Source organism: Eubalaena glacialis, chromosome 1 (genome assembly GCF_028564815.1).
Source record: "Eubalaena glacialis isolate mEubGla1 chromosome 1, mEubGla1.1.hap2.+ XY, whole genome shotgun sequence".
Taxonomy (NCBI): Eukaryota; Metazoa; Chordata; class Mammalia; order Artiodactyla; family Balaenidae; genus Eubalaena; species Eubalaena glacialis.
The window spans coordinates 178994803-179010344 of record NC_083716.1 but is presented as its reverse complement, the minus strand read 5'-3'; the positions used below and the strand labels follow the sequence as shown (position 1 = coordinate 179010344).

At 36.6% G+C, this 15542-nt stretch overlaps 1 protein-coding gene and 1 pseudogene across 1 annotated transcript in view; one reads left to right on the top strand and one right to left on the bottom strand.

Moving 5' to 3' along the window:
• Positions 1 to 12556: 12556 nt before the first annotated feature.
• DCAF17 (DDB1 and CUL4 associated factor 17) overlaps positions 12557 to 15542 on the bottom strand; it is a 60043-nt gene continuing 57057 nt past the window's right edge. The window contains exon 14 of the mRNA XM_061201873.1: positions 12557 to 12633. Within this exon, the coding sequence (XP_061057856.1) occupies positions 12565 to 12633 (69 nt within the window). The 3' untranslated portion in view covers positions 12557 to 12564. The remainder of the gene's footprint in view (positions 12634 to 15542) is intronic.
• LOC133077721 (structural maintenance of chromosomes protein 6-like) lies at positions 12637 to 15087 on the top strand (annotated as a pseudogene).

Here is a 15542-nt window from a genome sequence, read left to right as displayed (position 1 = left end):
TGATTCAGCAGTCCCACTCCTGGGCATATATCCAGACAAAACTATAATTCGAAAAGATACATGCATCACTATGTTCATAGAGGCATTATTCACAATAGCCAAGACATGGAAACAACCTAAATGTCCTTCAACAGATGAATGGATAAAGAAGATATGGTACATATATAAAATGGAATACTACTCAGCCATAAAAAGGAATGAAATAATGCCATTTGCAGCAACATGTATGCAACTAGAGATTATCATACTAAGTGAAGTAACTCAGAAAGAGAAAGACAAATACCATATGATATCACTAATATGTGGAATCTAAAATATGACACAAATGAACCTATTTATGAAACAGAAACAGACTCACAGACATAGAGAACAGACTTGTGGTTGCCAAGGGGGAGGAGGAATGGACTGGGAGTTTAGGGTTAGTAGATGCAAAGTATTACATATGGAATGGATAAACAACAAGGTCCTACTGTATAGCACAGGGAACTATATTCAATATCCTGGGATAAACCATAATGGAAAAGAATATAAAAAAGAATGTATATATATGTATAACTGAGTCACTTCACTGTACAGTAGAAATTAGCACAACATAGCACTTTGCTGTACAGTAGAAATTAGCACAACTATACTTCAATTAAAAATTTAATTGAATAAAAGAATACAGAAAAGAATACAAACTTCCAGTTATAAGATAAATAAGTACTAGGGCTGTAATGTACAACATGATAAATATAATTAACACCACTGTATGTTATATATGAAAGTTGAGAGCAAATCCTGAGTTCTCATCACAAGAAAAAAAAAATTTTTTCTATTTATTTAATTTTAGATCTATATGAGATGAGGGATGTTCACTAGACTTGTGTTAATCATTTTACGATGCATGTAAGTCAAATCATTATGCTGTACACCTTAAACTTATACAGTGCTGTATGTCAATTACATCTAAATAAAACTGGAAGGAAAAAAAGAATATGGAAAGGAAGAAAATATAGTTAATACAGTCTAGAACAGTCATTGACAGAGAAAAGGCGTTTAAAAACACACTCCTGGACTGACTGACAGACTGACAAGGTTAGAATAGAGAGCCTAAAATCAAGTCAGAGAATTAGCAAAGGAAAGAATGCTCTGGAACACTTTTCTTGTGACCAAGCTTTCTTCCACATAAATCAAATTTTACAAGCACATTGGACTATTTGGATGGGACTTTATAGTACGTGAAGAACAGGGTTATACTATTATTAACGAGTAGCCAAAAACATTGTTTACTTTTGGAGAACTTTTATGGAATGCTTCCTTGTTTGGCTATGTAATAATAGGAATAAGTGCTCTAATTACAGGCTTCTCTGTCACTGATGCATTTTTTTAAAGGGTGTTCACAGACGGAGTGTCTCAGAAATATATTTCCAGAATTTTGGCTCACAGATGTCAGGATTTTATTAAAGTATGAAGGGATCGTGTCCAAAAAAGAACTCTGAAAGCAGACCAGAGAGGCTTTCTTAATTGGCCAAATATTTCACTAAACAAATTTTATCTGCAAACAGCTTAGACAGACCTCACTGAATCTTGGGAAACCTTGATTATAATTTCTGGTAGCAGGTAAAGCTCTTTTTTAAAGAGAAAACCCAAATGGTATAAGTCCAAATTTTACTTTTGTACCAAAATAAATTTAGCATGGCTTCTGTCATTTATATGTTGCTCCAAGCCTAGAGCCTTGAGATTCCAGTCAACATGAAGCAGTTTGGAATAAGTGAACATACATTGTTCCAGGATTTCAATCTGCTGTGTAATCAGACAATTTACACAGGCCCAAAACTGGGAGGCAGTTTGCTGATCTGTGACAGGACGGCTTCAGACTAGTCTGGGGTTCTTAACCTGATGTCTATGGATAAAACCTGAATGGGAGAAAAATTGCACCTATATTTTCATTAACTTGTAACTGAAATTTAGCAATTTCTATAATTATGAATGCAGACAACAAGCTCCACTACTATTCGCAGTGGCTGTGATTTTGTCACCAAGAGAAATCACTGATATTCTCATGTCCCATGGAGAGCTGTTGCAGGTATCTCAACTTTCCATTTGTGCTCAGCACCTCTTCAGAGTAACAACAGTTATTAAGCCTGCAGCTAGATCTTGTAATGCAACAAGAATGAAGCACATATACTATTGTATCACAAATTGTTCTTTTTTTAAATTTTGATAACTCCTCTTCAGTGTAGCTGGTTTCCTTTGTAATCCCATGTTTTAAAAAAGATTGAGAAGGCCAGTAGTGACTATGGATACTATAAGGAAGAATCTTCAAATTATTTAGTATAAACCTAACCCTTTTTTATTTTTCAGTATTTCCACATTATTTTGAACACATAGAACTAGAACTCCTAATAAAGATAAAATGATGTGCAAATGACTTTTTAAAAATTGAAGTATAGCTGATTTACATTGTTGTATTAATTTCTGCTGTACAGCAAAGTGATTCAGTTATAAATACATATACATTCTGTTTCATATTCTTTTCCATTATGGTTTATCCCAGGATATTGAATATAGTTCTCTGTGCTATACAGTAGGACCTTGTTGTTTATCCATTCTATATATAATAGTTTGCATCTGCTAATCCCAAACTCCCAGTCAATCCCTCCCCCACCTCCCCTCCCCCTTGGCAACCACAGGTCTGTTCTCTATGTCTGTGAGTCTGTTTCTGTTTCATAGATAGATTCATTTGTGTCATATTTTAGATTCCACATATGTGATATCATATGGTATTGCAAATGACTTTTTTTTTCAGGTTTGTTATATTTATCCAGAGGGTGAATCAACTACAGAATAAAGCATTTTTAGCATTAAGAAATCCAATGTTTTAAAATCTTTTTTCCTTGCAATTCTGTTTATTACAATTTTGTAATCCTGAAGAGATTCTCTTATCTGAAGTTTTTCAGGAATTCAGGTATTTTGCATGATGTCTGATGTGATTGGTAATAAAGTAGTAGCTATGCAATGAAGCTACTTTGCAGTGAAGTAGTAGCTATGATCATAACCCTCTTGCAATCTGAAAACAACAGGGATTTTCTTTTCTGTACAGGCAGCTATGAAGTTTTCAGGTAGTAACTGTCCATCTGAAGGGAACTGGTCATCTTTTCCTTGATCAATTAGTATATCCAGCTGATAACGTGGATAGGACTTCACAAGATGGGTAGCATCATTAGCCTTCCAGCAAATGACTTTTGAATCCCATTTTTTTAACTTTTCTGTTCTATATTTTATTTATTTATAATTTATTTTTTATTCATTTACTATTGATATGTAACATTGTATTAGTTTTAAGTGTATAATAGAATGATTTGATATATGTATATAATTACAATATGATTACCACAAGTTTAGTTAATATCCATCACCACACATAGTTGCAAATTTCTGTTGTTTTTAGATGTGTCTTTTGTAAGCAGCATATAACTGGATTTTTTTAAAAAGTCAGTTTGTGGAGAGACAAGTGATGAAGCAATTACAGCAAATGTTAATTGCAGAATCTAGGTGGTGGGTATATGGGTGTATACTGTAAAAGTCTTTCAACTTTTCTGCATGTTTGAAAATTTTCATAATAAAATGTTAGGGAAAAAGTCACTCTGCTAGTCTTTATCTCTTAATAGGTGAGTTAATCTATTTATATTTATTGTGATTATTGATATATTAGACTGATTCCTACCGTTTCCTTTTGTGATTTCTGTTTACCACATAGGGTGGAGAAAAGTACCTTATGTAGATAAGCTACTGAGACATTTGGAAGGCTCATTTCCTCCTGAAGAAAAGGACTTTACCTGTAATATTATTTTTATCAAAAAAGTGATTAAACAGAGGCACAGAATGTTTAAATAGTTTACCACTTTCAAAAATTACTTTTTCTCCACTATCATGGGACAAAAGCACCTCCTGCATGTGGAAAGAGAGGTCAGTGTTCTAGGTCCTTGCTACTCAAAATGTGGTCCTTGGACCAGCTTGTTAGAAATGCAGAACTTCAAGCTCTACTGCAGTCTTCCTGAATCATAATCTGCATATTAATAAGCTTCTCAGGTGGTTAGTAAGAAATTTAAGTTTGAGAAGCGCTATCCTAGGACAAAAGCACTACCTCAAGATGCTTAACACCTGACAATCACAACCTAATGACCACAGCCTGGCCAGCTGTGACTCTCCCAGATGCTTATCTAGTGCCAGGGACAGGGGTCTGTGTTTCTCCAAGGATCTGTATCTCAAATCAGTGAGATTTTAGGAAGGCTAGCAGCTATCCTGATAGGCTTCCTTTAAGAAGTCTGACTACATTTCTTGTATAAATGCTATGGCTTTTTTAAAAAAATTGACTCATGTTGGAAAACGGTGAGATTTGGGGTTCTTAAATGGTTTTATCATCACTGGAGACCCTGGTAAAACTTTAAGGTTCTTAGTGAAAATGTATGCACCGGACAATGACCAACACATAGAAGGTAAAATGGAGTTTTACAATAAGCTGATTATGACCCAACACCTCAAAGTAGAAATCTGGTATGCTGAGCTAGAATCATGTGGAAGTCTCCTTTGTCCTAAAGTATGCTTTGAGCTCTTTCCACATTCATTCAATCAAAACAACCTCTCTCTATAGAAAGATTTAGAGATTCTCTCTCTGTATATCTGTCTATACCTACCTATCTACATCGATCTGTCTCTATCATCATTATCTATCTATCTATCTATCTATCTATCTATCTATCTATCTATCTATCTATCTATCTATCTATCTATCTATCTATCTATCTGAGAGATGCCAGACACTATGGTAGGTGCTGAGAATATAACTGAGCAAAAATTGACAAAGGTCTCTGTCCTCAGGGAACTCACAGTCCTCTCCAAATACTAAACTTGAATTCTGGACCTGAAATCAGTTCAGATATGAGGAAAAGTAGATCCAGTGCCTGCTTCTAGCAGCAGGGGAATGGAGCCACAGGGTGAGAGAGAATGTGGAAGGGAGATACTTGGGCAAGGGTCATTCCTCAAGAACTGACCTTTTACTGAGCTTTAAACATATGAAACCTCTATCTCTAGAAAACTCAGCCCAGTCACTGTTCAGGTTTCTGACTAACCAATCAGCAACTTCTCCTAGGGGATGAGATAAAGATGGAGATTGAGGGAGAAAGCATAGGAGACGTCCTTGTCTAGAATTTAAAAATAAGAGATTGCTGTGTTGTCTATAAAAGACTAAGCCATTTGCTATACAGAAAAAAATTAGTTCAATGTTCTAAGAGTCTATTATGTGCCAGGACCTTGGGACCACATCTGTGAACCAAAACAAAAACAAAAACAAAACAAAACAAAAACCAGTCCAGTGCCCTTTTAAAGCTTACATCCTAGCTTACATCTTAGTGACGAGGATTGAGGGAGTGCAGGTTTCCCCTAAAGAGTGAAATATGTTATGTTAACCTCCAGGTTCCTGCCAAATACCTGGAGAGAGGTCAGTCTCTCGGACGAAAGCCAGGGTTATTGCTGTAAGGCAGTCCCAAGCAGACAATGTCATATTCAAAGATATGGAGCCTTGAGTTTTATATTGGAGTCCAGTTCCCATCTGGCAGGTCACAAGAGAGTGCCCTCCATGTGGGTACAGAGTAGAGACCAGAGAGTGAGGAATCTGGGCCAGGTCCCTACTAAGTTATACCCATCCTTTTAGGCTCAGGCCTTCTCACAGAATGTGATAGGGACAAGACTTGTGAACTCAGAACGTAAGATAGGTAGGATCATTATTGTATAAACTCAGGTGATTTTTTTTTTCTTGCTTTCTTTCCACAGTTTTAATTTTTTAAAAATTAATTAATTTATTTATTGGCTGCGTTGGGTCTCCATTGCTGCGCACGGGCTTTCTCTAGTTGCGGTGTGCGGGCTTCTCATTGCGGTGGCTTCTCTTGTTGCGGAGCATGGGCTCTAGGTGCGCGGGCTTCAGTAGTTGTGGCACTCAGGCTCAGTAGTTGTGGCTCACAGGCCCTAGAGCGCAGGCTCAGTAGTTGTGGCGCACGGGCTTCGCTGCTCTACGGCATGTGGGATCTTCCTGGACCAGGGCTCGAACCCGTGTCCCCTGCATTGGCAGGTGGATTCTTAACCACTGTGCCACCAGGGAAGCCCCTACCATAGTGTTTTAATCAAAACTTTGTATTTATACAACCGGGTACAATGATAATTGTGTTGTGAACATAGGTTTATGGACATAAATATTCTTTTACATCCTTCGTAATATATTCTAATGTGTGGATATACCATAAAATTTTAACCATTTCTGTACTGTTAGACAGTTAGGTCATATTCTATTCTTTATCGTTATAAATAACACTGCAGTGAAAATCTATGTAGTTAATTTTTGGCACACATTCTATGGTGACTTTGTACTGTGTCAAGTAATCTGGACTTACATTTCCCAGAACCCCCTGCCCTGCATGGTTCTGAGTTAGTGAGAGCCATAAAATTTTTTTGCATGAGATTTAGACGGTGGGAATGAAGCAGCAGTCATACTTATACCTGGAAGACTGGTGTAGGGTCAGGCACTGTCAGAGCTCATGCACACCGTCATGGATCGTCTTGTTAGAGGGGCCAGCAGCCAGGCCTGTGGCAACTCCAGCTAGTTCTTCATGGGATAGTACCTGGGCCTCACAGATCCAGCTCCCACCAGATCTCCTCTTTCAACTTCTCCAGATCTTGGCCCAGGCACATGTGCAGCCCTGTGGTGAAGTGCAGTCGATCTTCTAGAAGTCTTCCACATCACTGAAGTTGGATGTTTGGAAGCAGTGAGAGGCAGGTGCAAGTTCTGGTTCCATCCTTTTGGTTTTAGCTCATCCTGTGGGTTCCAGTTTGTCCCCCCTCTCTCCTACTTCACACGCATCTTCCTGTCCTAATAGCTGCCCTGCCGACTTCAGGCTTGGCACCAGATGAAGAGCCGCAGTCTTGCACAGACTGCACAACCAGCTTCCACAACTGTATAAGGTCTAATCTCTATACAGATCTCACTATATCACTCATAAGTGGTTCTGCTTCTCTGATCAAACCCTAATTGACACTCATTCATAACTATTTCTTTTGGATAAATTCCTAGAAGTGCAAAAGCTGGGTGGAGATAGTTCTTTTTATGTTCCTTAAATATTTTTTTTGTTCATGTTTTTTATTTAGTGAAATCTTTTTTGGAAAAATTCTAGCTTGTTTCTACTTTATTGGGAAGACTCAAAATAAGGTATTTTTGTCCACACTTGCACCAGAACTTTAATGGCAGAGCACTGGACCAGTGGGCTACAGTGCCCATGGCAGTAGCAAGAATCCAGAGGAGGTGAAATTCAAAAGGAGGTGGTCAGACCCACTTGCTGAATCACCTCCTGATGACACCCCAAGGTGACAAAACCTTTAAGATTCTCTTTTTCGTTAAAGACATGACAATTTCCTTTATGGTTTATCTTCTTAGGCTGGAGACCTGTCTCTGAATCCTTAACCATTGGTAGACTTTGCCTGTTCCACTATCTCCATATACCTATTTGGACAACCATTTATTTATTATTCCTGCATTCCCAATATCTATGTTTGGTCCACCTGCTGGGACATACCATCGATGCAAATGGTATCATCTAGGTTTGTGCAGTGCATGATCTGAACAGCTATATTCACGAGTTTTACATTACCCCAGGTTGCATCTTCCTGTTGCTGACATAATCTTTCTGTAGTTTGTGGCCATAGCTTTTGGATAACATGTGCTGTCTGCTGGCTGGACATCCACCCATAGCCATCATCAGGTCAGTTCCCTCAGTGTTTCCCCCAGTGTTTCCCCAGCTAGGAAGGCAGATTAACTCTAGGAATCAGCAACTATAAAAATCAGTGCATCCCAGACCATCGTGGACCAGGCCACTCCAGGTCCAGCTGTGTTCCAAGCTGCAACAAACTTAGCTTCTAGAAGCTCCTCCAAACCCATCTCTTAGGTAATAAATTTGCATTTGAGGTACATCAAGATGATTACTTAAGTCTAAAGTGCTAAAACAAGATTCTAGTAACTTCCTGGCTCCCCTCCTGTGACATCATAAAGGCTTTCCTTGCTTATGTACAGAGTCATAAAAGCCACTGGGTTTGAGGACCTTGATTTGGGCAATCTCCCCTATAACAGCAATTTCTGGCAAAGACAGTACCTGCCAACGATGAAGTGAGTATGGTATTTCTTTTTCATGTTTCTCATGTTTGCTCTGACTCAAATTTTGCCCATATCTGTCTGTGTGGGAACAGTCTTTATTGGGGGGGGGGCAATTAGGTACTAATAATTTTCTTTTAATTTGCATGATTCACCCAGGCTAAACTCATGGGAAGGTGTTTTATGGAAATATATAAGGATCTGGAAGTCCAGCCTTAGCTCTCTAGTTTGACATAGACATTAAAACTGAGAAGAATAACTCCATTTACTCTGTCCCGAAGTAGTTTTCCAAGATTAAACTTAGAACACTATACATTGATTCTAGAGTGGTATGGTTTGGAGGGCAAGGATATTTGCCATCAAACTTAAATTTTTGGTGGGAACCTTTTAAGTGATGCTTCTCTGTAAGCACTAGAATGACTATTTTAGTTATTCAGAATGTCCTCTTTATTACTAAAAGCTAGCTCCAAAGAATGAGGGGCTAGTTTCTTTGGATGGTCTCCATCACTTGCATCTTTCATACATCAAAAGTGAAACTTAGAACAGAATGATAATTCTATTAATATCCTGGAAGCAGACTTAATCAGAAAGTTTTGTACATTTGAGCTGCTTTTATCTGTTGGGCAAGCCACAATCTTTCTGTGCCTCACTTTTTATCTAGGATGAAGTAGGGGAATAAACCAGTTATTCTTTGCAATTCCTCCAATCCTAAAATAACTTCATCTTTAAAAAATGGTATTTACCTGTGGCCCAAATGTTTAAAATGTCTGTTAGTGTTTTCCAAGGGCAAGTGCTAAGGAGTACGTATATTGCAAAGTCAATAACTTTAGATTAACTGTCAGATTTTTTAAACATAGTGTTAAGGCTATATGCTTAGTTTGGATATATTCTATAGGAGAATTGTTAAATGCTTGTGCAGTTTAATTAAATATAATTTAATCAGTGGCTCAAAAATAGGAAGTATAAGAATATATTCTACTGGTCAAATACACATAAATTATCAAGTCCCCAAAGACACCAAAAGTCTTTGAAGTAATGTGAGAGTGTGAACTTGCTTTACTTTGAAGATATTCTGCATTAGATATGCTAGCGTCCTAAATCAGAAAAACTGGATGACATGAAAATCCTTTTCCCTTGTTTGCTTCCAAAGGAATTTACTACTATTATTCGAAAACAAGAACAGAGTTCAGTTTCAATTAACAGTGTACTAAGTTAATGATTAGTGTTTATATTCTTAAATTTCAGCTATATTAAAGTTTATGAATGCTGAAGAAGCTGGGCTAATATTCTATCATAAAAATATCATTGAAAGTGCAATTAGCTTTAAGTGCAGAGGAAATAAGATAATGGAATCTGTTGCCCATTTTAGCTGTGGACCTTCAATTCCATGACGTCTAATCTATTAAAGGACTTCAGATTTGCATACTTATTTAAATTAATTTACAAATTCGCAAATTAATTGAGTAGATTAAAATTTCAGCAGTAATAAATCTTTGTAAAGCTTGGTTCTTCATAGAGAAAGAAAAACAACATAATCTTTCATATGTAAAGAATAACACTTGGGACAGTTCAGACTTGCATTATGGTACAGCACTGAACAGTTTTACTTAATATTCCCCGTGTACTTACAAAGTTCTACTTTTTCTCCAAACCCCATAAAATCTTCTTTTTAATGAGTTCAGTAAAATATCTAAATTGCAACACTGCATTTATATACTTTGTCAAAGAACATTGTGGTATATTTCCTTAAAGTTGCATAAAGCAAATATTCTATGCACATTTCAGTACAAGACCTTGCAAACTTTTGGATTCTTAAAAACTACCTGGAAAACCCAACAGAATAAAAAAGGCAAAGACTAGGAACATTATAGTTCCAAGAAAAGGAAACACAAATTTCTCTTAGATGTATAAAAAGGCACTCAATCTCACCCATAGTAAAAGATACAAATTGAAATTATGAGATATTATTTTCAACTATCAGATGGATAAGTATAAAAGTTTTATAATGCATTTGGTGAGAATGTGGAAATATAGGCATGCTCCTACATTTCTGGAGTTTAAATTGATACAAACTCTATGCTGGGGGTTGGGGGAGGGTACAGGATCTAGTAGTTCTATCTCTAGGAATTTATAATACAGATATACTCAGGTGTGAAATGACACTGCAGTATTGTAAAAATAAATAATTGGATAGGATCTAAAGGTCCACCATTGGGGACTGGTTAAATAAATTTCATACAATAGATCATTATGCAGCCTTTTAAAAGAATGAAAATGCTCTATATGTACTGACCTGGAACAATATGCAAAATATATCGTTAAGGATTTCCAAATGGTGTGGTGACTGATTAGGTGCACAGAGGCGCCCTTCTGCTAAGGAACAACTAGACCTTGGATAGGACCTGTCTCTTTGAGGCATTGTTGGTCTCTCAAGAGATAGGGGAGGTCTCTGAAGGCCCTCTCACTCCAAAAATCAAAATAAAACCAGAGTTGTTCTGAGGTAAATGAAGATAGTGGTAATACTGCTATCAGGATACTGAGGCTTTGGCCAACACAAGGTTGGGAAGGATGAACTGAGCCAAGACCCTGAAGTGATCCCAGAATGATGGCTTCTTTGGCTACACAAAAATCAGTTCCAGATAGATTAAAGCCTAGATAAGAAAGGCAAAACTATAATGCTCTTAGAAAAGAATTGAGGAGAGTATCTTCATAGCCCCAGGACAGTAAAGAATTTATAAAAGAAGATGCAAACAGTAACAACTATAAAATAAAGATTGATAAATTTAACCACATTAAAATTAAGAACTTTTGTTCCTCAAAAGACTCCATTATTATTAGGTATTAGAGTAAAAAGAAAAAGAAAAAATAGGAGAAGGTATTTGCAATACATATAATCAGCAAAGCCTAGTAAGCATTACTATTACAAACTGACAGCACAAATCAAACAGAAAAATGGGTAAGACTTTAACAGATACTATACAAAAGGTGATATCCAAATGATCAATAAACAGACATCCTCCTTAGTAATTAGGGAAGTACACATTAAAACTACAATGGGATACACACCTATCAGATTGGGAAAAAAGTTAAAAGTCTGACAAAATTAAGTGTTGGAGAGAAAAATGGAACAACAGGAACATCCAAACAATGCTGGTGAGATTGTAAACTGGTATACTCTTCCTGAAAATATCATGTGGCATCCAATAAAGTTGAACATATATGTACCCCCGACCCAACAATTTAAATCCAAGATCTATACCTTAGAGAAATACATGCAGATGTGCATCTGGATGTATGTACAAGAACGTTCACAGTAGTATTGTTATTAATTGGCCTAAACTGGAAATCACCCCAAAGCCCATCAACAGTAGAACAGGTAAGTAAATTTTGACACACCTGAATGTTATACAGTAATAAAAATCAACTGAATGCAACAAAAGGAACAAGCTGGAGATACATAAATGAATCTTATATACCTAATGTTGAGTAAAAAAGCAGAACACAGAAGAGTATATACAATGTGATTATATACTTAAAGTTCAACAAGAGGCAAAAGTAAGCCCTTTTGTTTCGAAATGCACACAGAGGTAGTACATTTATAAAGAAAAGCAAGGAAATTAATCAGGATAATGGTTACATCCTGGGGAGAGATACAATTGTGATCAGAAAGGCACACACATGTGGTTTCTCGAGTGCTAATAATATTCTATATCTTGACCTGGAGGATGGGTTTTGTTGTTTTGTGGTTATTTTTTGAATTATGTTTTTTTCCACGATGCATGTTATACTTCACAGTTTAATTTTTCAAAAAAGGAAGTAAAGGAAACCACTACTAAGATAAACAAGCCACAAGAGAGTGCCAGGAATGAACAGGCAAATTCCAGGGGAAAGTAGAACTTTTCAAGTATACATGGAAAATTAAGCAAAACTGACCAAATGCTGGACCACAAAGCAAGTCTCAACAAATTTCAAAGAACTGAAATGATACTGAGCATATTCTCTGACCACAGCAGAATTAAGCTAGAAATAAATAAAATTTTAAGTAGAAAATTCACACAATTGTAAATTAAGAAATACATTTCTACATAGTCCATTGTTCAAACAAGAAATCATTAAGGATATTAGAAAATATTTTAAGTGGATTAACACTTGAAAGTACAACCTGTCACAAGTTGGGAGATGCAGTAAAAGCCATGCTGAGAGGGAAATTTACAGCATATAAAATGCACATATTAGGAAAGAAGGAAGACGGAAAAACTTATGATCTAAATATCTGTCGCATGAAATTAGAAAAACAGCAGAGGCAGGTGCGGAGCACCTGGCGGCAGGCACGCGGTTCCAGTGGGCCAATGGCGGCCAGGCGAGGCCAGGACGCGCCCGGGGTAGCCTTAGCGTAGGGTTGCACCGCGACAGTCCCGCTGATCGGTTCCTTGAGGAGACTTCGTCTTGTTTGAGACCTGATGGCCAAAAGAGAGGAAGAAAACTTCTCTCCTAAAAAGGCCAAAAGACTGAGACAAGAGCTAGAGGATTTTGATAAAGTGCGGAAGATGAATGTACAGTTTCTTTCACTAATGATACTTCTACTTTGCAGGAGAAATTGGGATAATTGAGAGTATTCAGGTAATAAACTTCATGTGTCATTCCATGCTTACACCCTTTAAATTTGGTTCTAATATCAACTTTGTTGCTGGCAACAATGGAACTCAGCAGCTATCTCAATAACATTAAGGAACAGCGGAGGTGATGCCTATAAAACAAATGTGTATGGTCACTCTACAGCTGTGCGACGTCTCATCAGCATGGACGGAAGTTGACCTTATAAACTAAAAAGTGAAACGGAAACGTGGCTTCTACTAGGAAAGAAGAGCTAATTGCAGTTCTTGATCATTTTAACATGCAGGTGGATAATCCAGTTTCTGTTTTAACACAAGAGATGAGCAACCAGTTATAGCTGTCTAAAACTGAGGGAGACAAATACAAATTCTTCATGAAAGCAACCCCACTTGAACAGATGAAGGAAGATTATTTATACATTATGGAAACAAAGAACAAAGGAGTAGATAAATCAAGAAAGAGTAATTTACTGAACTAAAGTGCCAGTGTTTAGAGAAAGAAGACGTTTACAAATTATTGCTAGTGTAAGTACAATGAAGGCTAATTTAACATACTTGAAATGTGAAATGCCTTGGGCAGTGGTCAATTAAACTGAAAAACAACTGAATGCTATCAGAGATAATATAAAAATTGGAGAAGATCGTGCTGCTAGACTTGACAGGAAAATGGAAGAACAGCAGGTCAGACTTAATGAAGCAGAAAAAATACAAGGATATTCAAGATAAAATAGAAAAGATTAGTCAAGAGACAAATGCATGAACACCAAAACGTATGGTATTGAAAGGAGATGTTACTCCTAAGAAAAGGGCCTATAATGTAGCTGAAGTGTTATATAACCATTCCCTAAATGCATATTGAACATTAAAGAAAGATGATGAGTAGCTTTGCAAAAGAATTGAAGAACTAAAAAAAAAAAAAAAAAAAGCACTAATCAATCTTTGGAACTTGAGCAGCTGAAAAGGCAAAAAAATTATCTTAGTTAAAAGAGAGTGTAACCTAGAGATTGTCATACTGAGTGTAGCAAGTCAGACAAAGACAAATATCATATGCTATCGCTTATATGTGGAATCTAAAAAAATGGTACAAGTGAACTTATTTGCAAAACAGAAATAGTCACAGATGTAGAAAACAAACTTATGGTTACTGGGGGGAAGCGGGGGAGGGATAAATTGGGAGATTGGGATTGATATATAAAATAGATAACTAATAAGGACCTACTATATAGCACAGGGAACACTTCTCAATACTCTGTAATGACCTATATGGGAAAAGAATCTAAAAAAGAGTGGATATATGTATATGTATAACTGATTCACTTTGCTGTACAGCAGAAACACATTTTAAATCAACTATAATCAAATAAAAATTATATATATAAAAGGAGAGAGTGTAAAGGCCTTACAGGATCAAGAAAGTTCAATCAAGAGATTGAACAGTTTTAGCCATAGAAAAGAACAAAGAGGAACATACTAGAATTAAGAGAGAAGAATTAGATGTGAAGTATATGCTGAACTATAATCAGCAGCAACTGAAAGAACTGAAAGTAATACAGATTGACTAAAAGGATTTGGCCCTCATGTTCCAACTCTTCTCGAAGCCAGAGATGATGCTTATAGATGTGGACATTTTACCTATAAACCCATAGGCTCTTCAGGAGCTTGCATTCATCTTTGGGACCCTGAGCTTGCTCTGGCTATTGAATCTTGCTTAAATGGACTTCTGCAAGCCTACTGTTGCCATAATCATGCTGAAAGAATGCTTCAGGCACTGATGAAAAGGTTTTATTCACCAAGCCACAGATAATATTTTCTGAGTTTTGGAATAAGACGTATGATGTTAGACACAGAGCTGCTTATCATCCAGTTTCCAACAGTTCTGACAGATTTAGAAATAGAAAATGCAGTTGTTGCAAATAGCCTAACTGACATGAGAGGCATAGAGACAGTGCTACTAGTCAAAAATAATTGTGCAGCTTGTGCAGTAATGCAGTCCCAAAGCTAGCCAAGAACTGTAGCTTTTACTGCTGATGGTGATCAGGTTTTTGTGGGACATTATTATTTATCTGAGAATATAAGACCTAAGTTTCTAAGCAGAGATGTGGATTTATTTCAAACTGACTTGGAGAAGGAGGATGAAAATAAGTAAGCCCAGATATTAAATCTTCAGCCCATTTGTCTACCCTTGAAAAGCATATTAAACACAATGAAAACTTTCTTAGAAGGTGCCAACTACATTATAAAGAGTTAAGATAAAAATAAGAAAAAGTATTTCTAAAATGTGGGAACTTGAGAATATAGAAGAACTCCAGTCTGCAGATGTTGCAACTTTGGAAGACGAGGCTCAAGAAAATAAAATAAAAATGAAAATAGTTGAGAAAAATATGGAACAACAAAAAGAAAACATGGAGCATCTTAAAAGTCTGAAAATAGAAGCAGAAAACAAGTAAGATGATGCAATTAAACTGAAAATTAATCAGCTAGCAGATCCACTTAAGGATGAATCAAACCCTGTTGATTCTGAAGTGGATAACCAAAAACAAGAGAAATGGCATTTTGAAGAAAAACAAAAAGAACACTTGGATACTTTAACTAAAAAGAAACAAGAGCTAGATATGAAAGAAAAAGAACTAGAAGAGAAAATGTCACAAAAAAGGAAGATAAATCTGCCCAGAGCAGACAGAAGAAAAAAACAGTGCAACAGACGATACCATTTACCCTTTCTTTACCTCTTACTTGAAAGCAGAATCACAAAA